General features: G+C 43.7%; 1 protein-coding gene across 1 annotated transcript in view; it reads right to left on the bottom strand.

Moving 5' to 3' along the window:
- Positions 1 to 3,429: 3,429 nt before the first annotated feature.
- efnb1 (ephrin-B1) overlaps positions 3,430 to 27,536 on the bottom strand; it is a 57,683-nt gene continuing 33,576 nt past the window's right edge. The window contains exons 3-5 of the mRNA XM_063876628.1: positions 16,127 to 16,219; positions 9,963 to 10,079; positions 3,430 to 7,538 (exon numbers count right to left, since the gene is read on the bottom strand). Coding sequence (XP_063732698.1) covers positions 7,144 to 7,538; positions 9,963 to 10,079; positions 16,127 to 16,219 — 605 coding nt within the window. The 3' untranslated portion in view covers positions 3,430 to 7,143. The remainder of the gene's footprint in view (positions 7,539 to 9,962; positions 10,080 to 16,126; positions 16,220 to 27,536) is intronic.

Below are 27,536 nucleotides of genomic sequence, written 5' to 3'. Positions count from 1 at the left end.
TGTGTGTAAGTCTCTTAGGTTCCCCCCTTCACCATATGATTGATGAGTCTCGGTTGGACCTGGATCCCTGCCATAGCCCGGGTCTGATCAGGCATGTTCTGGTCATAACAATGCCATCAATATGTGGCTGACGGCTGTATGTGAGTGTAATGAAACATAAAAATGAAGCATTACATAACCCAAGAGAGCCAAGACGTTATGCTGGGATTCCTATTTCGTTGTCCTCTGCGGGATTAAAGAGGGACGTTGTTTAGATATAGTTCCCCGCAATTGATTGGAATTTGACTCACATTAATTAGTCCTTTCATGAGCGATCCATATGTTACTGTTTAACTAATGAACTCCCCTCTCATGGATTTTCTTCTCTCAGTTTCCGCTTCTTTGCCCCGTCTCAGGTTTCTTATGTAGTCTTAAGACTGACCAAAAATCTGCTTGATATTTGATGAGCAACGTTTGATGAAAGGCATTAGTGGGCCTGCATTATTTATGGCTGGCGAGTGATGCATTAACTCATTAAATATGTATATGTACATTACATGAGAAAGAACATGTCCCATAGCATGTCATATTGATTATGGTGTGAGTTACAAGTATCCTGCACGATCCATATGAACAAAAAAACATTAAGTGATGGCTCACCAAAATCTCTTAAGAGCTATATTGATGGATCCCCAGCCCCCTCCTCACTGCATGCATTGTCACAGTTGAGAAGTTGCAGACTTTGCTTCAACAGATCAAGGGTAGTGTCTGCACATGCAGCAGATTTTTTGTGGGAGCGTAGTGTGTGAAATAACGTGAGGGGGAAACTAAGATGTGGTGCCAACTTACGCCGTTAAAGGGATCGTACCAGCGTTATTGAATTCCTTCCCTCATCTGGTTAGCTATCACTTTTCATCTCCTGCTGACAACTTTATTTTCCATCCAAGGCTTCTTTACGAGCTTCACTGGCCACGTGGCCTCATCAGGAGTTGAAGTGACTCGTCTTGCAGGCAGTGATGTAGTAGCAAACAAAATGATAAAAACTATGCTCATGCATGTTCTCGATAATCTTAGGCAGAAAAAGAAACATCAGTGCAATCTAAAATATATTACGTAGCTCAAAAAAGCATTAATCTTTGCTTCCTCACCTTAAAAAGCCCTGCGCTCATTTAGCTGACATCAGTTTGATAGTAATTACTATGGCGGCAATGCGCTATGTCATTTTTACTCGTTTGCTAAGAAGAAAGTTCAATTCACAAATGTTTGCCCCACTTGTAGGTCTCAATGCCTCAGAGGTGACACTATGATAATCTCCAGTAATTTACAAAAACTGAACATGACCAAAAAGCTTTCTTGGAAGTTCTTTGTTCTAATTAGCATTCATGGTCATGGGTGGAAATGAGTGTAAGTTAAATTGTTCCCAAGCTACCTCAAACTGCTGGCAGCTGTTGTTTTCCCAGGCGACTTGTTTCATCTATAAAGACATGTGAGCAACCATGTTATACAATCAGAAAAAGGTGGGGAATTACACATGCTCACATCAATTAGAACTCAAGTGTTTAAATGTGCAAATCAAGTAGAGTGTGAGTGCCTAAATGCAAAAAGAGTGACAGTTAAAGCTACATTATGTAACTATTTTAGCCTAAAATGACGGCTTCAAAATCTACACAGACTGTAATAGGGAGAATGGGGCCTCTGTCAGTCCCACTTTGCGCCCTTGCACTGTGTAACTCCGGTCGTACAATCCCCCAGGAGGAGAGCATAAGAAGTTGATATTTTATGGAGAAAATGTTTCATTTTATTCCCTCTGATGTCCTCTGGCTGCTCTGCCTGGATTCGCCGTGATTTATTTAGTTTGCTGATGGGTAGATAGCTTAGCTTGTTGCTAAAGTGACACTAACTGCTGCTAACAGTAGATGCCGTTAGCTAGTTAGGGGTTAGTTCAGACAGCCGTGCTGCTAAGACAGAGAATTCATCGCTGGCACAGTATCTTTGGAGTGCTGGAAGGATATTTTCGGGCCTTGGGAGGGGTTTGTTGGCTGCTGAGGGGGGTAGTTGCGCTTGTGCCTCATTAAAAGCAAAGCAGTGCTGGAAGGCAACAAAACCAGGTTGGTAATGTTAGCTAAATTGCTATGTCTCGGGCTTTTGCAGTTGCTTAATTTTTGGCCATTTAGCAGAGTTGTCATTTTGCAAGTTTGTGGTCTTAAGTAATGTAATCGTAACTAATGTATGAGTACAGCTGTCCATATTTAGCATGGTGGTGATTAATTACACTCTGAAACAAAGAGATTTGCTTTGAAAAGACAACCTTGAATGATGTTGTAAGGTGCTAAGGATGATAAGCAAAAAATACAGCAAAAACAATATATACATTATGTTGACCTGTTGAATCAACTAGAACATTTAATATCAAGCTATATTTAATGAGAATACTTATCTAGAAGGTGCATTTATTAAAACATGAGGAGCAAAATGCTGCAGTTCATGTTGTAACAGTAATATTTCCTGATTTGTGTTATGTCGACTCTGTTGCAGAACAACAGTAGAGCCCTTTGGCAAATGCAGAGACACAAACACACAAACAGACTCTCTCTCTCACACAGACAGACATTCACATTCACAGTTAAACATGCAGTCACACACAGAAGCTCAGTGGGGGGAAGGTTTTAATAAACCCACAGTAACGTGGATCTATGGGGGCGTCTCGGGACGGAGCCAGGAAACCAGATGAACGTACCTGCCCCAAGGCGCAGAGAGAGAATCGGTGAGGATGGGGGTGTGAGTGAGGGGGGGGGGGGGGACAGTCAAGCCACAGGCGCATTATGTCTCTTGTTGCCCTTACTTTCTCTGTCCTGCCATCAGTCTCTTCACTCGCCCATTCTGTCTCTGCTCGCATCATCAGCCACACGAAAACCATACCCACAAACACTGATATGTTTGTCAAGAGAAAATTCCTGATTACTTTAATAACATTTCATGCCATCTCTGCTTTCACCAAGGACTTGGAGATTGTTCCTCAGCTGGCTAAATGTGGACTGTAATTTCAGACAAATGCAATGGAAATGTCGAGTGCAGCCAATCATATTTAATCATGTATGAAGAAATGTAATTCTGGAGGACACCAGGCCAGAGCGGGTTGATACGGGTATTAGTTACTATGCAAAAAGGCGTGTCAATACTCCCCGAATATGAATTTATGAAGCCTGCTTGTGATTTCAATCTGACTAATGTATCAGAACAAACCCATCTGTGCAGCACTGACCCCTGAGGTGTGTGTGTGTGTGTGGGGTGGTTGAATGTGCAGTGAGGAAGTGCAGTGAGCGTGGGCGGCTGGTTTAAGCCCATGATGTACCAGGGTGGTCAGTGAGTTGGTAAATTAAATCTTTTACCCACATTTGTTAAGCTTGAAGGAAACACAAAAAAGTAAGAAAGAAAGAACATCTCTCCAGAACAAGTTCCATGGGAAAAATTTTATTTATCAATATGCGGTAATTTCCAAACTGGTGGAACATTATTTTCCATTGTAGCTGGTGCCAATATGTTACGCTGAGAAGCGGCAAAAGAAGTGAATGGCAAAAAAATAAAATAACAAAACTTGACAGTTATGATTCAAACAAAAGGAAACAAATTCAACAGGTTCTGCTTACACATGCACATTGAAAAATAATACTGTGGCTTTGAACAATAGCAGAAATCAACCTACAGTGAGAGGCTCATACCATGAGCGACCAACATCCTTGTGCTAAATTAGGAGGGAGAGAGCAACTTTAAAACAAAGGACCGCCTGGGAGATAATGAGTGGAGTAAAGCGGATGATTTATGGTGAGCGCAGAACGGTCACACTCTCATACGTGGCCTCTTTTCTCCTTCCTCTCTCCCCCTCGCTCTACGTCTCTCTCCGTCAAGCCCGATAGACTTATTAAAAATGAGAAAAGATTAATCTTTCTGGACCAAAATGTTTTGTTACATCTAATAATGGAGTGGAAGGTGTAGGGAACTCAAAGGCAGTGGAATAACACAGTCTTCATACGCAGAGTTAAGTGCTGTCTCCAACAGGGAAGGAGCCTTATCATCCATAGTTTAAATGACCTATCCATTTCAAAGCTACTCCGTGACAAAGCTTCAGTCCTGAACAGTTTCTCTACAGCAACTACAATTCTGTTGAATGGCGATGTAAAAACTCTGAACCCCAGTTATTTTTTTATCTTTAACACGTGTGGTAACAAAGACTTTTTGACAATACTGGACGCTGCAAAAAAACAGCTTGTGTCCGTTGCAATATTCAGTTTAACTCTAAAAGAAAATAAAAACATATTGCAAACAGAGACAAAATGCAAGGATTCATACAAAACACACTTTAAAAAGACAACTATTTACAAACATCCTCCATTACAAAAATCTAATCTTAAATTCTTCTGATGAGCAGTGTTCAGGTGAAATTACATCTTAAATTGGGCTCTATCCATATATTTACATCTCTGTTATTTCATTTTTCTTTTTTTTTTCTCCCCAAACAAAATTGAATAACATTGAGTGGTCACTGGTATGGATAAAAATAAGATATGGTGGTAATTTGGTAATGACTCCCTTGGCCGCTGTAGGTGAATGGATGCGCACTGATCCGAAACAAAAATATTTGATTTAAATGTGTTTCACAGAGGGCCGCTGAGGGCTGCATGCTGAGTTAAAACACAGGACCACTAAAGCACGAGCAGCTGTTTAGGCTGTTAACTCCGAGGTTAACGACACGCAAAAGCCACTGGAGTCTTCCCCGAGTGTTCAAGCAGGGCTGCCTTTTAACTCAGCAGTGTATATCCGTGGATGGCAACAGTATGTGGCAGCGGGTGATTGGTGTCTCTGCCGGGGAATAAACATTCACCAGGCAGCCTGACCGTTTGACTGGAGATAAAACCTGGACCCGTCAGTCTCGGCGTGTCTGTGCGTGTTTGTGTGCACGTGTGCGTCAAACGTCAGCTCGAGTGTGCGTGCTGAGGAATAGCTGTCCTTATCTGCTCCCCTCTCCTCTCACACATCATTAACCAGGACTGCGGCGCTCCGTACTCTGGCAGCCACACAGTTTGGAGTTCCAGTCCCCAAAAAACAAATCTGCTGGGCTGCTAGACCACAGAAGCATTTATACACACACATGCAGAAAAACTGCAATCATAAGCAGAAATGAGCTCGTCGAAAGCACCTACATGTGCACATAGACAGGTTCCATCCCCTAAAAGCGAGCTTCGGTGTGCACACATCCAGCCGCAGTAAATCCTGTCTCGGTGCCGCTGCCCTGGGCTGTGAGATAGCTGAGCTGCAGTGTCCTCACCAGCTCTACACCTTGACTGAGGAATATTCTGCACAGCATTTTTATTCACAGCACAACTGGGGAGAGGATGGAAAAAAATAATGCTAAAACACCTCTACCCACCCGTCCACCACCGCACCCATCACTCCCCCCACCCCTTATCCCCATCTGCACCGCCATCTTCCTCTCAGGTTATAGCCAAGTCACAGGAACATTTTATCCTCTATGCGCCACTCTCACTTTTCCCCGGGCTGGTGAGTGTGGGCACAGAGATGGCACAGAGATTAGTCACACGCTGGCGACACCACTGACTCATCTACAGATGGCAGCCAATTGGCATCTCGCAATACTATATCCCAATGTTCAGCCATAGCTCGCTACCCAACTCATATATAGGGCGTCTTACCTATGTAGGCCAGCCAATCAGTGGCGACCACACAACCTACGCCCACCCCGCCCAGGCAGCAGCAGGCACTGATCCAACCGTTTGAGACATCGGAGCATCAGAAGAAAGAACAAACAAATATCAACCTGCCTGCTGTCTGGATAAACATCTACCCTAAACCTCAAAAACACCTTTGCTGGGAGCCAACTGGAGCACTGACATGGTGGCAGGGTTTAATAAGACCTCGGGATTGTCTGTTTGTCAGCACGTCTGTCTGTCTGTCTGTCTGTCTGTCTGTCTGTCTGTCTGTCTGTCTGTCTGTCTGTCTGTCTGTCTGTCTGTCTGTGTCTGTCTGTCTGTCTGCCTGTCTGTCTGTCTTGTTTTTGAACTTTTACGATACAGTAACAGTGTTCTTCCTCTTAGCCAGAAATTCTGCCCAGATACAGGACTGGTCTGGACATGCCCAAACCCACACACACACATAGAGGACACACCTTTAAATACACACAAGTAGGTCGTAAATAACAGAGTAATGATAAAGCTGAAATCAGACCAGCGGAGAAGGGAGTTTTTCCAGGATACACACACACACACACAAACAAACCTCGACATTAACAGTCAGGGTCAAGGTGCATTCTCGGGAAAAATATCAGATGACTTAATGGATGTCGTGGGTGGTGGTGGTGATAAGATAGAGTAATGATGATCTATTCAACTCTATACATTGTGCACTTGTAGGAAAAGTCTAACAAAATACAACTGCTTTGTGAACTGAATCAGGGTTTTCAAGGAAATCCTCCATCAAAAATAGTAAGTAAGGCAAACATCAGAGGTGCGAAGGGGAGAGGGAACACGTTATTTCACACACTGTGTCTGATACCTGAGCTATCTGGAGAGTTTCCTGGCCCAGCACGGAGCCCTGACTACTAACACACATGCACGCAGACACAAACACACACTCGTTTTTTTAACGCTAGCACCTGAACTGCAGGCTGAGCGGCGTTTGGGACCTGTGTCTGCTTGTTTCTGGCTAGTGTGCTGCTATGGTGTGTTTAATTGGGTGTTGCACAGACTGTACTTCAGGGAACTGAGATAAGTTATATCCTGCCCGTTAAAGGGGACAGCGGACCAGGAAGCTGGAGTCCCATCTGTTGGTTCGCTCCAGCCCCGCCTCCCCCCCTTGTTGGAGCACAGTGGGGAGATATAGAAGGTAGTAAGGTGGTGAGGGGGAGGATGAGGGGCAGGTGGGGATTGTCAGACACCCCAAACAAACAGAATAAACCTTTCTCAGCAGTCAGCTCGCGACCCCATGTCAGTGCGTGTCTCTCCAGATTTGTGCAGCAGGTGGTAGAAATAACACGGGCTTGAAGAAGCATCAAGTCCCCAAAATGCAAAGGAAAGTGTTCTTCCCAAGAACATAAATCAAGCGCTCCTCTCATTCTCTCTCCCGGCTATGTGGCTGGCTGAGCGGAGCTCGTCAGACTTTGTAGTAGATGTTGGCAGGGCTCTGCGGCGGCATCTCCTGGACAATGTAGACGGGGTGGCCATAGTCACCGCTCACCTTCTCGTAGTGAGGGCAGTAGTTGTTCTCTGTCCGCAGCGGAATGATGATGTCACTGGGCTCCGTGCCAGCCGTGCCGCCGGGCATCTTGGGATTGGACAGTGTGCTGAGTGACAGCGCCGAGGGGCGGGGCTGCGAGTGGGCGTGTTTCCTGGAGCGCTTGCGCATCTTGATTAGCAAGATGACGAGGAGGAGGATGAGCAGGAGGAAGATGATGCAGCCGGCCGCGATGGTGGAGAACAAGGCCAATTTGGAGTTGAGGAAGCTGTCCGAGTTGCCCGAAGAATCGGGTTGGCCCTGATTTATGGTGTCTAAAGAGAGAGAGAGAGAAAAAAAGAGAGGGCTTAAGGACTGCACATAAATTACTAAGGGGGATCAGGAAGGGTATTGTTATTTTATTTTTGCTGAAGGAAGGGCAGCCTTACTTATTTTGGAGGATAACGCAAGCTTTTATCTTTTTCTTTACCCCATATTTATGACCTCCGCCAAATTGTTTTTTCTGGTCATTTTATTGGTTTGTCTGATTGTCAGCAGTATAACGGAAAAACTGATGGCCCGATTTTCTTGAAACACAGTAAAACAGTGTAGCACGGGCCAATGAAGAACCCATTACATTTTGGAGCAGATCAAAAACACAGGGTGGATACACATTATTTTTCACTTATGGAGACAGCCTTGGCGGAGGTCTGGGCTCTCTGAGTGCCCTTTTAGTTTTATTTCATATCTGTGATATTTATTATATATAAAAAGGGACCAAATAGGCACATCAAATAGATGGCTTCCATGTGAGCCATAAAGGTGCATTTTGACCAGCGCAGAGGACTGGGGGCGGGGGGAAATATGGCAGCGCACAAACTGCCCGGCACAGAGCTGTTCCCTGCTCACATATTTTGAGGCTATAAAAACTGTTTATGTAACAGCTTGTTTTAAACAAAAAGAGAGGGGCTGTGTTTTCATAATTTTGTTAAGTTTGCAATAAATATATTATTCTGAGATAATGCAGTTTCATTGTAACAGAAGGGGTAGGGAATAAGAGTCAGCACCCCTCCCCAGCCCAATCATTTTCATACAGTCCCTAAAAGGCTTCCGAACAATCACAGCAGTAATATAATTTTCAGTGAGCCAGCGTTGTCATGTTCAGATCTTACTGTTCTGTGCCTAAATCAACTGTGATCATATCCCTGTTTGTTGTTTGCTCTACATGACATAATGGCCCCATTGATGTTATCTAATTGAATTAGCTTATTCAAAATAGGCTCCTAATGAAATCTGCAAACATCACTCAACATGACAAAGATCTCCGCTCCGATAAGATTGAGCCTTGGAAACATGCACAACCCAAGATTTGTACGGAAAATGCCAAGTCAGATATGATAAAAAAAAAAAAGAGGAAGGCATATCTTAACATCTGATTTTATTTAATCTTTTTTGTCTAAGGGGCTCAGGATGGGGTGGGGAGGAGAAGTGGGGGCTTTGACTGGCTCCTCTAGTGACTGAAATCTGAGAAGAACCAAATCTGTTTTCCATGTATGCATGCAGCTGCTGCCAAAGAGCAGCACTCACCTCCTCCCACCACCTCTTTACTGTCCATGACCCCCCCCTGTCCCGGCAGGCACACAAAGCCTCATACCTCCGGAGACTACCATCCCCACTAATGACTGTGTCTCCTCAGTCGGCTGACCACTCCGCACTTAACCATTTATTGAGGCGGGTGCCTTATCACGACCAAATGACATCACTGAGAGCTACCGATTCCAAGCTTATCTCTGAAATCAGAGGCGCAAGGAATTTCGTACATTCTGTGCGCTGCACGGAGAGAGCCGGAGCGAGGCTGTCAGACATTTCATTCCTGAAATATCAGCCCCTCAAACCGCACTGACACGTCCTTCATTCCACCCTCCACTTCTTCACTTGACATAATCCCTGATCTAACAATGGTAGACAGGTAAAAGCCCGGGTATGGCGAAAAAATGATATTAGGCAATCTTTTTATAGAGCAACTAATGTCAAATAAGCAATTATTAAATGAGGGGAGCTTATCACATTGGGACAGGCTGTACTTGGGGGAAGTTTTGTTGCGTGCAAAGTTGTGGAATAAGTCAAAAAGTTGAGTAGTGGTCCCTTCGGTTGAAGGAAGTTATGAAAGGTGCCGGTGAAAACAGGAAACAAGAAGGGCCCAGAGCCTCCGAGGGGGCTGGAATGACTCTTTCAATTATCTCTGCTTTTAATCTGCAATTATTTGCAATTCAAATAAGGTTTAAGAAGATATATAACAAAGGGGAATGTCTTTGAGTCTCCTTGGGTGCAGCACGTGTTTTGTGTACAGTTTGAATGAAAGAAAGTAACTTTTGGTGAGCTGTATTTGTTTCGGGTGTGTCTTCTTGATGTCGCATTGTGAGCTTCAGTTTGGAAAGTATTTTTTCACTCTGTATTATATTGTTTTAACATCTTTTTTGCATGTTGACCCACAGATATCAAAGGAATGCCTGCGGCGTGAAAAAGCCATGCGAGAGAAAGCTTACTTTGGGAGACTCAAACATGATTTTTATTTTCTCTTTTCAGGCTAACTGCGATGAATTATTAGAATAAGACTTGAGGCTGTGAATATTCATCTTTTTACCCCTAAAAAACCTTTATTTTGCTAAAATATTTGCTCTCTAGAACCTAGTAGGCATTCTGTAAGGAGTCTGAAGCTGCAGTTTCTGGGTCTCATGCTTGTGTGTCAATCTGCTCACCAGGGTTTCCTGGCATATCGGGGCCAATTGGTCCCTTGTCGGGTGGACTGGGACTGGACTCCGGTATGGCGTTGTCCTCTGGACCCTCCGGCACTGCAGGGTTCGCTGCGTTCGGGACTGTGGGAAACAAAAAACACACAGAAACTCAGCCTTGGCGAGCTGCATGCACTGAATTACAATGACTTGTCCCTCTGCATCTGCAAGGATTGTTTTTTATTATCTTTCCATATATCTTTCATGCTCAGAGAAGGCTGTCTTTGCATGTGTTGAATTTGTTTCAGAAGTGAAGATGAAAGCAGAAAAAGGAAGGACAAGTCAGCGAATGCCTGCGAAACACGCCAGTATCCCTGTCCTGTCGTAAAAAATGAGCTCACATCTACATCAGCAGCTCCTTCAGCAAACACTCAGACAGGCATTTCCAACGCTGACACATTCATGAGAGTGTATAACACACACACGCCAGTGCACACACATAAGCCCACACATATACTTACAATACACTTAGGCATGGCAGAATGAGGGTAAAGTAGTTATATATTAACTTTTTATTGTTTTACATTATTCATCACGTTAAAAGGCCATAATATGTCTTATTTATTGCTCTGGATTTAACTCTGACTTGAAGAAACACACTTCTGAAAAGGAGAGAATAGCAGGACAGGAAGAGTTAGGGACGAGGAGAGGAGGGGGTTGTATAAGCTCTGGGGGAAAGCTAAGGAAACAGACAGTTTATCTGTCTGTCTGTTGTGATTTTAGCACACGCACTTTGAAGTCTTTGTGCGGTAAACACCGGTGGGTCCGCAGCGCGTCTTTTACGAGAGCAGGGCCGGCAGACGGGGACGGTTATAAACTATTACTGAAGCCGGTCAGATGGATTCCACAGCACACTATCAGATGCTGCTCTTCCATCAGGCCTTATCTGCATCTGCCCCAAGGCCTGCTCAGAGGGGTGTGTGTGTGAAATAGAGAGGAGTGCATGTAAGGAGGCAATTTACATTTGAGTCTCTTGTGGCAACTTTGTGTGACCGTGCATCTGTGTGTGTGAGTGAGGCGGGCCTGACAGATTATTTTATATTTCCACCTCAGTTTCAGCTCGAATCGGTAGGGAAATTATTCTGTGTGAGATGTCTGGAAGATATGAAAAATAATATGGAAATAAGACAAAGCGGAAATATCTTTCTTTATTTCGAGAGGAACATAACCTCACTATTAACAATATCCCCTCCTCCTTTCTTCTCCATGTCCAGACCACCGCATTGCTCCATTCTGATTGCAGCAGTGGTGAACCTAGCCGAGAGCTGTTGTGCTCCGTCAATAATTAATGACAAGAGACAGGAGTGAGAAGTGGGAACATTCACGTACGGCAGCGGATACACAGTGATCTGATTCACTCGCACATAGCCCCAACACAGTGTGTCAACCGAACACTGAGCATGTGCAGGGAGCGTTCTAATGTTCTGACCCATTTTTCTGTGTGTACTGCTGACATTTCCCTTAGCTATGCAGACAGCAACTACCTCAGAACTGCCAGCCTGCCAGAAGGAGGGGGGGGGGGGGGGGAGGAAGAGGAGGAGGGAGAGTGAGGGAGACAATGATGGAGCAACAGTAGAGAGGGAGACAGTTGGAGGGAGATAGAGGGAGAGATGAGGCGGTGAGTCAACATATTTCTAATGAGCACAGTGACATGATGTGCTGGAGGAGAAAGAGAGCGCCGAACAGAGATGGATGTATAAAATATGGGCTCCCCCTGTGTTTCCCCTGCAATCAATTTCACTTCCTTCTTACTTTTTACATTTTTTATAAAGACAAAAGACGGAACACCAGCCATTTTAAGTACAATTAGATATTGACGTGTTAGGGCGCATCATTTCCCACAAACGGATGAGTAATCATGATAAAGCAGGGGAGTGTCGCTGCAAGAAAGTACAACGCAAAGAATGTTGGCGGGGTGAGTCACTGGAATATGATCCATAGAGCAAAGTGCAAAGGTGCACGAGTGGACACAGTATGGGTACTCGCACTTGGCTGCAGGAAGTTTTGGCATTCAGCTGAAGAGGCAGAGGAAATGTGGCTTAAACACAATAGCATCTGAGGTCAGGGCCAACAAGAGCCCCATTTTATATTTAGACAAGTCAAACAACATCAAGCGTGGCGGCCGAAGGTAGAGTCTCTGGAGCCGCAAATACTGACTGCTTCTTTATCTTCAAATTACTTAGTTGGCCTGATCAACAAATATATTACATTTCTGAATAAATACCGCAGAGAAAGCTGCAGTTTCCATGTCAAAAGCTAGAATTAGGGCCCCGGCCGTGGTGCAACTGGCTGGGGCACCTGCACCGTACGCCGGCGACCCGGGTTCGATTCCCGACCTGTGGTCCTTTCCGGATCCCATCCCGACTCTCTCTCCCACTTTCCCGTCACTCTCCACTGTCCTATCCGATTAAAGGCAAAAAGCCCCCAAAAAATATCTTTAAAAAAAAAGAAAAAAAGCTAGAAGTAGCTCTATGATTTACTCAAACGTATATATAATAGATTGGGGTTATTCATTTCCTGTCAACCATTTGTTCAACAAATCAATAAATCCTTTTAGCACATATAGTCCATAAACCTCTTTTCCCAGGCTGCTAATTTTACAGTTGAATGATTAGTTGGTTCATTAGGAATCAATGTTTTCCTTTGTCACATGGTTTGCTGATTGTCATCCAACGGTTTAAAAATGGCGATGGAAGATGAAATGAGATCCATTATTTAGGCGAAGGAAGTGACACCAAGCTATGAAAATCCTCTGTAACAAGTAAAAGTCTTACGTTGAAAATATGACATAGTTCAAACTATGTAAATACATTATCAGAAAAATGTTTTCTGTTGTCGATGTTGTTAAAGTTTCAAAAGTAAGGGTCCTTATTGTAGGGAAATGTAAGTGTTTATTGGAGTTTAAGTTTATTGTATTTTTATGACTGATTCAATCATGAATAAGTATCATTTTTAGCTAAATAGTTGCTCAAGGTGGAGCTAATTTTAACTTTTTATTTTAGATATTTTCAATTTTATGTTAAATACTGGTACGTTTTTTTAATGTGCAACTATACATTATAATTCACTCATGTGGTTTTTTTAAGTAAGAAGTAACTATAGCTGTCTAATACACGTGTACTTCAAGTAAAGTACCTTTCCATTGTACTTAAGGTCAGTACTTGTGTGTAAATGAACATATGTTGTATAACAATTTTTTTGGCTTCAAGAAATTACAAACTAATATTTTCAATTCATGGATTTGTCAATAAAATGATCCGTATATTAATCAATATTAAAGATAACTGTCGGCGGCAGCTCTAATTGTTTCGTTTTCAGGGACAAAATCTAACATTAAAGTAGAACAAAGCTGCTAAATCAAAGTTCCTGTCGTCGCTCTAATTTCTCACGTCCTTTCCACTAATAGTTCCTGGGTTAGATGGGCACTATATGAATCAAAACTTCCGTCACAGAAATAGATTTTAAAAGCAGTAGCAGCTGGGCCAACATCGTCTTTTTCTAACAGGGTTTTTAGGACACATCGTTTGTGAGTGACAGCTTGTTCGGACCGTTTTGGGAAATGAGCGACTGGCTCTGGCGAAGTCGAGGAACAGGATTCGAGATGAGGGGAAGTTTCCTAGAACTTTCATCGAATCAGACATTCCCTTTCAACTTTCATTAATGCGAGTTCAGGGATTTATTTTCTCTCGGTTAATCGTTTAGTGCAAAAAGACTGTGTTGTTTGCCTTCATGCAGACGTGTTGTCATTTAGCGATGGTGTTGCAATCCCGCGCTGTTGGATGCTCAAATTGACCTACATGGAAAGATAATGCACCACTGTTTTTCCGAGGCGGTTGTGGGTATTTTTCACTGTATCTGCTGAATTTGTAGCGACTCAGACCTTGCTAGCATCAGCAGCTTGTTAGCTTCTCACACACACACACACACACACACACACACACACACACACACACACACACACACACACACACACACACACACACACACACACACACACACACACACACACACACACACACACACACACACACACACACACACACACACACACACACACACACACACACACACACACACACACACACACACACACACACACACACACACACACACACTACTCAGCAAGTTTATATCGGACTTGTTGAGAAGCAGCTGGAATCAGGAATCAGATCATGGCGGAGGGCAGATGTTCCTCTCAGAGGCCGGGCAGTGTCTGATTCGGTCAAAACAACCACACTGGGGATGGGGGGAATGTTTAGAGAGTAACACATCTGTGTACTGTGTCCTGTCAGATTCAGGATATAGACGTCCACATATTGAATAAAACTGTGTCTAAAAGTGAGACGTGTGATGCGAACCAAATGTTGTGTCCAAGGATATCTAAACAAAGCCAGCTTGTTTACTTGAAGCATTTTACCCCGACCATGTACTTACATACCAATTTCAAACACATTCTCACTCTGTGATTACTTTATGGGAGTCTGGTAGAAAAACAGCTGAGAAATATCAGAGGCTCTTTTAAAATCCAAAGTGGTGTCATTTCATAATTCGTTGTTATTTGTTTGTGCTCTCACTACTTGGATAACTGTTTGTGTGAATAAAAATATTTATTTAAAACTACTGCACTTGAAAAATTGGGATTGGCAAATTGATGTAATTTCACAGCTTGATATTGATTTAAACTGTATTGTTTTACTGGAAATTCAACTGAGAAACTTGGTATAGACAAAGTAACCAGACGGCAGATTTATACTTTGCTAAATACCCGACTTAGCCGGGTACTTCATCACACTGAAGCAAAATCCTTTAAATCCAATACTGCAGTCTATAAGGCAGTCCTGCTTATTGATTTGTAATGTTGCCTTCAATGGCATAATACCAGCAGAGAGATTAAAGCTATGAGTATCTCAGTGTAATGTATGGGAAATGTTGTTTCACAGTACATATTTAACCATATATCTTAAAAGACTCACTTAATAGCTGCTGATTTGAAAGAGATTTAAAGTGTTATTATTGTTTTAAATAAATTGTAACCCCAATAATTAATGGTTTATAATGTAGCCTAATAATGTAGTTTCATTCTTAAAAACTACTTATAACATTTGGTGAACAACTATAGCTCCTCCTGTGAAGAATCAGTAAGTGGACAACTATTAAACGACAATTATAACTATGGCAAAAATATTTCTATTACATTTTATGAATGTGAAATATTAAGATTTAGTTTTATATAAATTGTACATATTTATATTCGTATATGATTTGTGTTATTCATAATTACTTTTCTTTGCCCTTGGAAACACAGAGCAAACTTTATTCCTGAAGGCATGTGCCCTGGTGTGTAATCATATATAATTAAATATGATTGCACCTCTGTTGTTTTGTGTGATCAATCATTCATCTACTATTCATGAACCAGGTATGGATTGTTCGTAGAGAAGTTATATCCGGATGAAAATACCCCAAAAAGCGTAGCAAATGTCCATATATTTCCTAACATTGACATTCCAGTGTTTTATATGCTTATAAAAGCTACAAAGTGTTACTAGTGTTAAAGACCGCCGCGGTTATACTTCTTCTGAATGTATCTTTAACATTATTTTACTACTATATTTTAAAACGGTTAAAAATGGTAGGGCTGGGTAATATGGCTGAAATCTTTACAAAAAAACTATCTTTTCTGTTAAATATTTAGCATATTTAATGTTAATGTATGCAAAACCTCTATTAAATTATGAAACGGACATTAAATCAAACAAACAACATTCTTTTGCTCTGCTATATGTTTTTGTAGTTGGATTTTGCCTAAAGCATTAATTTGGACAGCAAAACTAAACATCTTCAGGCAATTAACATATCATAAAGATGAAACACCACTAAAAGTCAATAAATGTTCATATTAAAGTATCACTAAGCCTTAGGGTATTTCATTAAAGAAAATAACACTGTTGGCAAATTTCTTTTATCACACAACTTTGCAGTTTGTGAGAGCAGGTTGTGTCGGAGGCCGGTGGCAGCAAGTCACGCTCGGCTCACATAGCGATAAATGAAAATGTCACACCAAAGTGAAACATTGCTTTAAGGCAGCGGCTCTGTGTTATGTTCTACATGTGAGGGGAGCACACATTTACCTTGCCCGACTTTCATGACGACTTTCATGGCTCGACTCTTGCACACGCCTCCCTCCCGGTTCTCCAGGCCCTCCACGGTACCGTTGGAGGTTGCTGCAGAAAAGAAGGAGATTGCGGAGAAAGAAGAGGTGGGTGAAGGACAAGGAGGGGGAGAGCGTGATGGAGGGTGAAGGAGGGCCGAAAAGCAGGAGAAGAAGGGGAGAAAGTGGAGAGAAGATGACACACTGGTTAATGAGCACGTCCATAACGCACAGAACTAATCAATATTTACGACAAGCACTGATTAGCTGTTCCAGTGATTAGCCGTTCTCACCCTCAATCAACCGCCAGCTCCTCTCACCGGTAACTCTCATTAACACAATAGAGTGGAGTCAAATGAATGGAACAACATTAGTCTACTAAGGGAGGTTGGGCGCCAAGGTGGAGAGGAGCAACATGGTCAGACCTGTGTGTGTGTGTGTGTGTGTGTGTGTGTGTGTGTGTGTGTGTGTGTGTGTGTGTGTGTGTGTGTGTGTGTGTGTGTGTGTGTGTGTGTGTGTGTGTGTGTGTGTGTGTGTGTGTGTTTTCTGTCTCTGCATACTTCAGCAGAGAGACATGCCAGCGAAAGTTCCAGCTTCTTGCCAAGTCCTCCAGCGGCTCACTCCCTCTGAGCCACATGTGTCATTACTTGCTGGTAGCGCTGAGAGCTAAATGCCTCCCTTAATGTTTGTGTGTGTGTGTGCCCATTTATATATTTGATTGTGTATTTGTCCGCTGCCCTCCATTTGTTTTGAAGGGATATGCTAATGCTTATACATTTTGGTACCTGGAATGCTTAGTAAACCACACATAATTAAATAAAGACGACCAAGTTAGTTTTTTATGGGCTGCCTCAGACAGAAAACAGGATTCAACGAGTTGTTCATATTTGGCTCCCCTTCCTTTGTCACATGCAAGACCATTAGATAATGCTACATCCCTTGCGGCAGGGTAAACATCTAAATGTACTAAAGTTATCCTTTTATAATAAAAAGGCAAAAAAGCCCAAACAATTTTTTCGCGAGCTAATCAAAGGAGACTGGACCATTTTCACGAGGTGGAGTTTAAGAGACAGGTGCTAAAAGCTAGAGGGTGAATACAAGTATATTAAAACAGACAGAATGAGAAAAACATTGCATCTTTTTAACTTTGAAGCATGTGAACGTGTTCTGGTAGTAGCCCCGAATACAAAAAGGACCCTGGAAATCAGCACAATATGTACCCTTTAAAGCGTGCCTACTGCTCGGACTTGTGCGAGCAGCTCAGGGTCGAGTGTTGTTTTTTCAATGTCACATTCACTTCAGGCACTGTGACACAATTGGCTGTCTATTTTGGGGCCCATGATAATGACCTAGGGAGACAGAGTGCGACTCTGACCTTAACACCAAGCGGCTAGCACAAGGCGGTTGTATATGTGTGTGTGTGTGTGTGTGTGTGTGTGTGTGTGAGAGAGGGTGCGTCTGTCTATGCGATGGCAGCTCTAATTTTGGAATTCCCCAAATGATCTCCATCTCTGCATAGTCTGCTGTTTCAACTCACTCCCTTCCTCTGAAATGCTTTTGTTTCTCTTCCTCACATTATCCGTCTTGGTCTCTCTCTCTCTCTTTCCCTCCCTGTTTTTCCGTTCAATTCACTTTGTTTTTTATCTGCTCTATCTGACTTTGCCCCTCCCCTCTCCTCCCTTTAACTCAATGACCATCTCCCTGGGTGATTGCTTCAGATGGCACCCTCATTATGAAGAGGTAGTCTGGGAGAGGGTGCTTATCTAATGATGACACAATAAAAAGGGACCTTTGGACCGGGGGGGGGGGGGTTTGCAAACGTCAACAACCAGACCCTCCCTGGCATGATTTTCTGATTGGTCCTACAGTTGTTTCCCCGGTACAAACTGTTGTTGTATCAAGCCATGTTGAAATGTGTCTCTGGTGCTACGGAACAGCTCATCTGTTTGATTCATGCCTTGTCATTCCTTAGTATTATTAACGTTGACATTTTGTTGCCCTCTGGGATTTCAGCTTTGTGCTCGGGCTAAATTGAAGAAAGCTAAATAATGAATTGCGCAAATATTATGTTACATTATCAGATCGTTCTCGAGCTCTAAATTACACAGCGAACCACAACATTTTGTTAGTGTGGCCGGAGTACGTGATAACCCGCGAGAATGATTGTGATAACATTGTGACAGGAGCTCTTTGGCAAATTCCCCCAGCTTGTAGACTCAACACGACTTTGAGTGAACCGGACACTGAAATATATACGGTGGGGCCAAGCTGAGCCGAGCGCAGCAACAGAACGATTTTAAATTTACGTGGGACGTTAATGTGAGTGAACACTCAAGGCTTAGTGAGTCCTATGATTTATGAAAAGTCTGTGCAGAGAGCATGTCTCTTCTAAGGGGGAACATTCAAAGACAGTGAGGTGAACAGGACGCGTTTCCAGTCTTAAAGGTGCAACATTTCACAGCTTTGGATAGCCCAGACGCTGCCACAATTGCTAACCTCATCCTGCCATTTTCTGCCCAATTTTTCCTTTTCTTTCAATTTTGTACATTTCCAGGGCAAGGTTATACAAAAACGAGCTCTTTGAAGACCCAGCTCAAAGCCGCTTGAATAATCTGACTAAGATTGAGCGCCATGCTATGAATTTTATATCCACTCAGGGAGAGCAAATCTTCGCTTTGTTAACTTACTTCTGTCATCTAAATGAACCGTTCCTTAAGGCTGGCTTAACAGGCTGCATTACTGATGATGGCAGGATAATAAAATGGACCTCAAGGCTTCTGTTTATACAAACAACATAAAGAGAGCTGGATTTGGAGATGATCACTACATATGCTGTTTGAATTCAGGCCATTTAAGATGTCAAATAATTCAAGGCTTTTACTATAGTGATGGACACTCCGATTAACCATGTCAAATTTTTACCACATTTCCTCATGTGCGTCCCTCTTTTAAGCACTTTTTAAGATGGTAATCCACTCCAGAAACAACTGTTGAGTCCATTTAAAAACTGTGCAGCTGCAGACTGTGTTTGTGTCATATCACTGTATTACATTTATCATGTCAGCGTTCACTCAAAAAAAGATGACTGCCAGCCACGTTTCTCAAGCCCCATAACCCTTCTCCACAACAAGGACACGCTGCCAGCTTTTTAAAAATTTAATCTGAAAGCTTCTCACTCTATCTCCTCTTTCTCTCACTCAATTTTCCCTCCCTCTCTCTCGTTTTATCCCCTACGTTAATCCAAATCTGGATTTCCAGATATTAAAAGGCCGACGGTCATGTCGTGTTTTGGAAAAGAGGGAAACTGGGGAAATGGGTCTTCCTGTGTGTCTCATTGGAGATCAAAACACAAGGGGATAAAGCAACGACAGGATGAAGAACAAAGAGAGTTCCATTCTGCTGCTAATGATTTAGTGGAGCAAAACGTTTTCCACGTCAGAAGTCCAGCATACTGAAAGAACCGGTCATTGCATGAAGGAATGTTGCTTTTTTTTTTTTTAATAGAGCGGTCAGGCTCCAAAGCTGTATTTTTTGCGATGATTTAGGGCCCTTTTTGTGGGTGTGGATCGTTGGCTGCAGAGTGGGAGAACAAAAGACCTACAGCTGCTGAAGTCATAAGAGAAACCAGGTGCCAAATGTTGATGTTGGGAAATATCTACAGTACAAATGTATCAGCCAAGGGAGAAAAGCTCACGGGGGAAAGAGCTGGCTAGCAACAAAGGCTCCTGTTCCAATACCTCACATATACCCCTAGCACATTTACATGCATATATGATTGCATATGTACGGATTTCACAAGGACATTGGAGGGTAAAGTGGAAGGACTGCTCCCCGAGGTGCTCCGGGGAGAGGAGTGGGAGATGTGTGAGGGAAGCAGTGCAGACTGGTCGAGGCGAAACAAGCGGAGGCTAAAGTGCGACGCGGCGGTCTATATTTATTCTCAGGTCTGCTAAATGAGGTCACTCAGGTGGTCCTGCTGAATACATTCCCCATCTCCATCATGAATCATCCGCTGCTTATTATTCCTGTCCAGCCCAGGTGGGGAGATGAGGGGGGGGGGGGGGGTTGCTTTTATACTGTGTGTGGATGTGAATCCGGTGTCTATGCGCGCGTGATTTTGTGCGCAATACCTGCCCAAAGCGCCGAACGAAGGGGGGGGATTGATACAGCTCATGTGACAGACAGAGAGCAGCTTGTTTAATGAGAAAGTGGATGAGAGGTGACATTCATTGGCTACCTTTCACACACCGCCCCCCCTAGCTCCACAGCATTCAGACTTCCACTTAGACAAGCCTAGCAGGGACCGGGTAGTCACAGTAACCACCGGCAATAATGTCTACATTTCCCCAAAAATAAATAAAAAGCTAAATGCATGAACAGACACAACCACATTCTGATCACTCACACTTAGCATCAAGGGGGAAAACCACCCGCACACAAAGCTTTTTTTTCATCCGTCTGAGGCAAAGCAGGGAGATACACACTGTCAGGTTTGTGTATCAAACAGAGTGTCATAACAGAAAACGACTACTTCTCACATCTGCGATATTCCTATCTGGGTTTTGTTTACATTAGCACACCCGAGTCGAAGTAGGGCGAAGGAAAGGAGAGCCTATTTGCACAAAATATTTCACTCCTGAATGAGCACAGAGAGGGTTAGATTAGGTTTATGGGCCTGATTCCAGAGATAACCCTCCCAAGCAGATCTGGCATGCAAGCAAGCACGTGCACGTGCACACACACACACACACACACACACACACACACACACACACACACACACACACACACACACACACACACACACACACACACACACACACACACACACACACACACACACACACACACACACACACACACACACACACACACACACACACACACAGTGAGGTTGGCAGACTGGAATAATACTGGGGGCTCTAGATGTTTGCACTTTGAACCTTTTTTAATCCTCAGTATTAGGCCATGGCTAAAGCCTGATTAAGGCAGAATGAAATGGATCTAAATAGATGTCCGAGCCCATCAACCCTCCATTTCTTTGTTCTAGAAATAGTAATGGAAATCAGCAATCAACCTCCAACCCCCCGCTCGCCGTCTCTCCCTCGTAGTCTCCACATGCTCAGGTTTGGCATCGGCGGAGAAAATTAATTCAGACTTTTCATATCGTCTCACATGAATTAGGCGCTCACAGCCTCGACGAACAGTTTCTTTTCAATAATAAAACCTGGCAGTCAGAATAAAAAAGTCCTATCTTGGACATTTGTGCTGCACATTTTCATGGCATTTTGAAAACCCAATATTAAATTTGAGTTAAGAATGAATGTGGTTTTGGAGCAATGTGCGTGGACATAGACTTTTCTCATATGCATGTTCGAGCACAGTGGCTTTTTTTCCCCGTTTAGGTTATTATAAAGCATCTTCATGTAGCAGCACTAACACCCCCACCGCGTGCTGCCTGTTCCTCTGAGCCGTTCTGCTGCACGTACAGCGAGCAGGTAGCAGCATTAGTGTCAAGGTTTAAGGTGGTTAGCGGCCCTTTGCACACAACTGTTGCTCAGCTCACTGCTTCACTATACAGCCAGAGGGGGAGCTCCTCTCCTGCGTCCTGATTAGACTGCTCTCCCACACACACACACACATATTCACATGAGCAAGACAGCACGCACGGCTGCACACACACAAATACAACCCCAGTTGAAATGGTTGCAAAAAAACACAGACATGTTAGCACTTGGCCCCACAGAAGCACACACACACACACACACACACACACACACACACACACACACACACACACACACACACAGTGTAGCCAGAAGATCAGGCAGGACTTAAGAGCTCCTCCAGCACCAAAATTACAGGGTACCTCTAAATCCTTCCAGCAGAGAGCACTATGGGAAAGCGCCGGTTGGGGGGAGGGGGGATGAGGGAGGGAGGTGTGCATGGGGGTGAGGTGTTTAAAGAGGGGATGGAAAGAGGAGTGCGAGGTGAGGAGGGGCCGGAGAGGAAGTGGAAGATTCCTTTTTTTGAAGACAAGCGAGTGTGCGAGGCCGGGGAGGAGTGAGACTTGATCTGTCTGAAGTGCGCTTGCGGGTGTATGTGTGTGTGCACTTTAGTGTGTGCGTGTCTGTGACGGTGGATGAGGAGGGTGTCTGTGCGTGCATATGCCGATGAGGGAATATGGAAGGAGGTGATGAAGTGAGGAGTTGAGAGGAGGAGGAGGAGGAGAGCTCAGTTTGGAAAGAAGAAGTGGGAGGTGATCTCTCTCTGTGAAGCAGAGGAAGCATATGCAAGTGTTGGATTGTGTGTGTGTGTGTGTGTGTGTGTGTGTGTGTGTGTGTGTGTGTGTGTGTGTGTGTGTGTGTGTGTGTGTGTGTATGTGTGTGTGTGTGCCTGCCAAACTTCTTCTCTCTTACTCACACACCATTTCTCTAACACTCTCCCTTGAGTCTCTCATTGTGTGTTTTTTGGCCTCTGTGCAACTTTGTGCATACCTTTGCGTACATTTATATGCATTTAAGTGTTTTCGCCGTTTTGGATGGATAAATGCTTGAGAGTTAACTTACATTACAGCATGTTAAGATACAAATGTCTGGGAAAATGTACATTTTCCTTGGGGATATTTTTGCATTGTGTCCGTGCTCCCTGTACATCAGTCAAGACAGTCCCAGATAACCGAGCCAAAGGTTGGGCATTATGGACTTCCATGGGCCAGCGCCACTGGGCCAGAGCTTCAAGACTACTCCTGACAGCTTTTAACCTCTGCAGAGGACCTGTCAGCAACTCCCAAAGTGTCGCTGTGTATATGTGAGTGTGTGCGACTTAAAAGAGACTCACAGCCTGCAGACAGAGAGAGCTTCTGCATCATTTAGCTGCTGGTGTCTGTGTATCACCTCTCCGGTGAATCCAGCGGGGCAGAGCTTTTACACCGCTGCACTTTCCAATCTCCAACTCCCAACTCAGCACGAAAAAAACTATGCGCCCCAGTCGGCATAAAACTTCCCAGTGTATCCACCCTAAACAGACACAAAAAAGGGGGTGACATTGTCCTGACTGCGTGAGAACAAAGGAAAAGTATGCGCATGCGGAATTTCTACGCACAAACAAGCAGAGGTACGCACACCATGCAGGCCGTCTGTTGGATCAGTGGGAGATAGAGGACGCAGAATAACAGGAGGACCTTGGGGAGCGGAGCAAGTCATCTGTCTCAAACACGAACAGACTGAGCACACTCTAACATGACAGATGTAGACAGACTCATCTTAGAGTACATCGCATCCTGAATCTCTCTCCTGCACTGCTGCCCCCCCCCCCACAATCTTCTCTTCACATACACAAAATGTGCTCAAAATGTGCACACACGCTTCTAAACTGAAATAATCTGACAGGTGTGCACCAGGGGGACTTCGGATCATAGGATTTTGAATGCGGTCGATTGGCACAATAAAACAGTGTAACCTGAGGGAGGTGGACTTACAGCTTTTAATACTATAAGCTGTTGCATAAAGCATTAAAGTTATGAGAAGCAACGACAGCAGCCGGAGCATCCAATGGTAATTTCATAACCGTGCTGACTACAAAAATTCAATGTTTCTAAAATGGATTATTTTTAGATATTAGCTATTTCAACTTTAGCAGCTTTTTTTCAGCTATAATGCATTCTGCTGTTTGGAGAAGTTGCCAGAAGCCCACACAACCCTCCCTAATGACAGAGTAGCTAATTGGCTGTAATGGCTCTTTTCACCGATATCATCGAGCTGCAGCCGCGGAAAAACCTCAGCAGTTTTACACAAATCATGTGCAGACTAAAAAATAAAGGGGGGAAAACAGCCTGGGGAAAGTGGCCTGCAGTAGCTCATTTCGCTACGGATGACTAGTGCTGGAATACATCTAACAGCACAGAGTCGGCCATAAAAAGGAAAAAAGGACGGTTGTGACTGTTATTTTTCTTAGTTTGTTGCTCCCGATCAATTAGTTGATTATTTTTAAAACCTAGCACAACACTCATGGGCATCAACACATTAGCACCCCTGAATACACAAAACCAGCAGGTGAACAAACATGCCCCGAGAGCTACACACAAACACACACAGCCCACACACACTTGCCTCTGAAGTAGCGTCTCAGACAGTGCATCATTTCACTAATAGCAGCTGAAATGTTGCGTGTTCGGAGAAATAAGCAGAGGGGAAACTGGGTCAGAGAGAAAAAACTGGCGTTTCACCTTCCTATTGGTCGGAGCTAAAGGTTAGCAGAGATGCAACACATACTGAGGCACACACATGCCCACACACACGCGCGCACACACACACACGCACACAAAAGCTAAAGGTTAATATTGTTCATGTGGGAGTTGCTGAGTTACTGTTTATCTCGTGCTTAACCAATGTATGTATACATAAGGCTTGCTTGTGCGCTCGTGTGTGTAGCTAACAATGAGTACACAGAGTTTACTCCTCGCTACAGACACAGGGAACTTCCACATTAGTGTTTTATTAATCCCATCATGGGCCCAGCGTTTCCCTCACCACACTTATTAATGGCTCTCTTCCTAACCAACGGCCCACATCAACAGTCAGTCCGCATGACTTCTCCTACTCTCCTGTTCTTAATTTAATATAACAGATAGCAGCAGTACTAGTGTCTGATCCGCCATCATGTATCTAAGCTTCTGTAAAGACGAATTCCTAATTCTACTTCAAATTAAAAGCCGCACACCACGTTCTTTTGGTTATGCCCAGGGTTAAGAACAACAAGGGAAGTTGTACATGAAGAAATGGAGCGTATTATCCAATTTTCACTCTCCATTAACCATCATTTATACTGGGAGGAGTGGGGGGGGAATGCTCAGAGAAATGGTGGGCAAATGAGACAAGTGTGTTGATAACATTAAGAGTAACTGCCCTGGATTCAAGAAGTGGCCGCGCAGAATATGGTCACATCAATCAAAATCCAAAGAAATAATTAACGCATTTTAATAAACGTGATGGATAGCATACAAAGGAGGCACTTGGAGAGCAAAGATCTCTGCCAAGGCCATGCAAATTGCGATGATAACGAAAGTTAAAAGGGTAGTTGTGTTCTACTCCAAAATTGCATGGGTTGTTCCGTGATATACCCGTCCACCAAGTGTAATGAAATCCGGACCACTGTATCATCGCATATGAATATTATGTGAAATTAATTGATTGGTATTTTCTACATTACAGCCATTATTGCATGCATGAATACAAGCTGTCTAATCACTGTATCTCCAAGGATACAGAAACCATTTCAGGGTTATAACAAACAGATTGAGCATTAACCTTCTTGGCAAAGGGATTAAGAGGCAAATAAATCAATCAATGGTGTATAACTAATTCAGATAACTCTTCTTAACATCAAACTGGTCTCACATATTTGTTGGGGCCATTTCCAGTAATCAAAAATGCTGTTTTAATGTTTACATTTGGCATTATGATTAGTATAATATCATTTACATCCGATTATCCTATTATGATGTCCATTAAAAGACCCTTTTATGTATATTAGAGCCAATTATAAATCCCAGCAGGTATTTTCTCTAAACATCCAGTAACATACATGTTAGTGGGTGGTAAGGGTATTGCCAGGTTACATGTGTGTAATCGGCTGACAGATGCACACACACAAGGTCTTAGTGAGCTTGTTCCTCAGCAGGAGGCTCAATTGAAGTTTTCGTCGTGCTTCATTTGCACTGATAATCACACGAGGTAAACCGTGGTTCACTCGCTTAAATCCCTCCGGATGATAAAAGTGATCCTCCCCGGCTTTCCTCTGGCCTTTGTGGTTGTCTATAAAGGTGATATGGGACTCTGGACTCCAGAAAGGAGTCGCCCTGCTCGATCTAAGAGGTCCACGAGCCACAAATCAGCTCCTGCTCCAGCTGATAAAAGAAGCGCTGGGATGGATCGGAATGCGGTGGATGATAGTAGTGGCATGTCAAAGGCCATGAGACTCCAAAAAATCTAGACTGACTAAAGAGCTAATCTGTGAGCAAACTCCCCCCGAGGGAAACCAGAGCTGGAACAAGTAACGAACACCATCAGGCGGAGGGCGAAATATAACAAAAAAACTTCTAGTACTGTTGCGAAAGAAATGTGCCCGCAGTGTGCATTAAGTGGGTGTACATGTGTGTGTAAGAGCCATCTGTGTGTGTGTGTGTGTGTGTGTGTGGAGCTATTACACTGCATCCATTCATCCTTTGTGGACCGAGAGAGGAGCTTCATTTTACTGACCTTTTCAATCTGGCCTCCAGAAGAGAGTTATGACAACTGAGCGAGCCCTGTTTTCCTCAGCACAATAACACTCATCAAAGATGGTGCGCAAACAAACAAACAAACATACAAACAAACAATAACTCTTACTCCGGGCTCTGGAGCTTCCAGTCGCAAATAGGCAAGGCGAAACAAACCCAATGAGGTTTTCTAAGTAAGAGGGAACGGCACATTGATGTGCAAGGAGCATTGAGCGAGCTATGGCTCAGGTGAGAAAATTGGCCTCAGGGTAATAAAGCTGTCTGTAGATTATTTCTTCCCATTTATGAATTCATTTTATAGCCGTTAGCATGCCACACTGAGCTACGTGATGCTTTCAAATGTCTCATTATGTCCAAGCAACAGTCCAAAACCAAAAGATATTAAAATTACAGTCGTATAAAAAGGGAGAAAGGTAGCAGATCTGCACAATTGAATGAATATACAGGATTTGTTTATTGATTAATGACTGAACTGACGAATGGTTTCAACACAAGAGGGATTTCAGAGCGTGTGAGATGGACGGAGAGAGAGATGTCAGAGACAGAGAGTGTACTTGTTGTTTAGTCGATGTCAGCCCATCTGTTGTCCGCAAAAAGAAAATCTGCAAGCGGCAGAACAAAGACAGAGATGAAGAGCGCGAGAGAGAGGGAGAGAGAGAGAAAGGGGACTGTGTGTGTGGGCTTGCGTGATTCCCGGTGACCGTGTGTTTGTGCGAGTGTGCATGTGTTAGCCTATAAACCCCGGGGGAATCATCCTGTACCTGCTAACATGGAGACGCCTGAACTAAGCTGACTGCAGCCAACATGGGAGTCTGGGCGGCTCTCATGCACGCAGACACACGCAGACATTCAGATGCCCCAGGTGGCAGACGGACAGACAGATATATAATAAATAGAGGGTCTGATGGAGCTGACGTGTAAAGAGCCAGAGCCCCGAGCACAGCTCCAAACCACAGTGAGGCTTCTCCGAGGGCCAGGCTGCAACACAAGACGCAGGAAAAGAAACACACTCTTCCTCCCCACCCCTGTTATTCGCCAAAACCCCAATCAGAGAGCACAGCCGACCACAGAGAAAAATGCTGCTGATTACATCCTAATACACACAAAGCCA

The sequence above is a fragment of the Eleginops maclovinus genome, chromosome 23 (assembly GCF_036324505.1).
Source record: "Eleginops maclovinus isolate JMC-PN-2008 ecotype Puerto Natales chromosome 23, JC_Emac_rtc_rv5, whole genome shotgun sequence".
In the NCBI taxonomy this organism is placed as follows: domain Eukaryota; kingdom Metazoa; phylum Chordata; class Actinopteri; order Perciformes; family Eleginopidae; genus Eleginops; species Eleginops maclovinus.
This window is presented reverse-complemented; position numbering and strand designations above follow the sequence as displayed.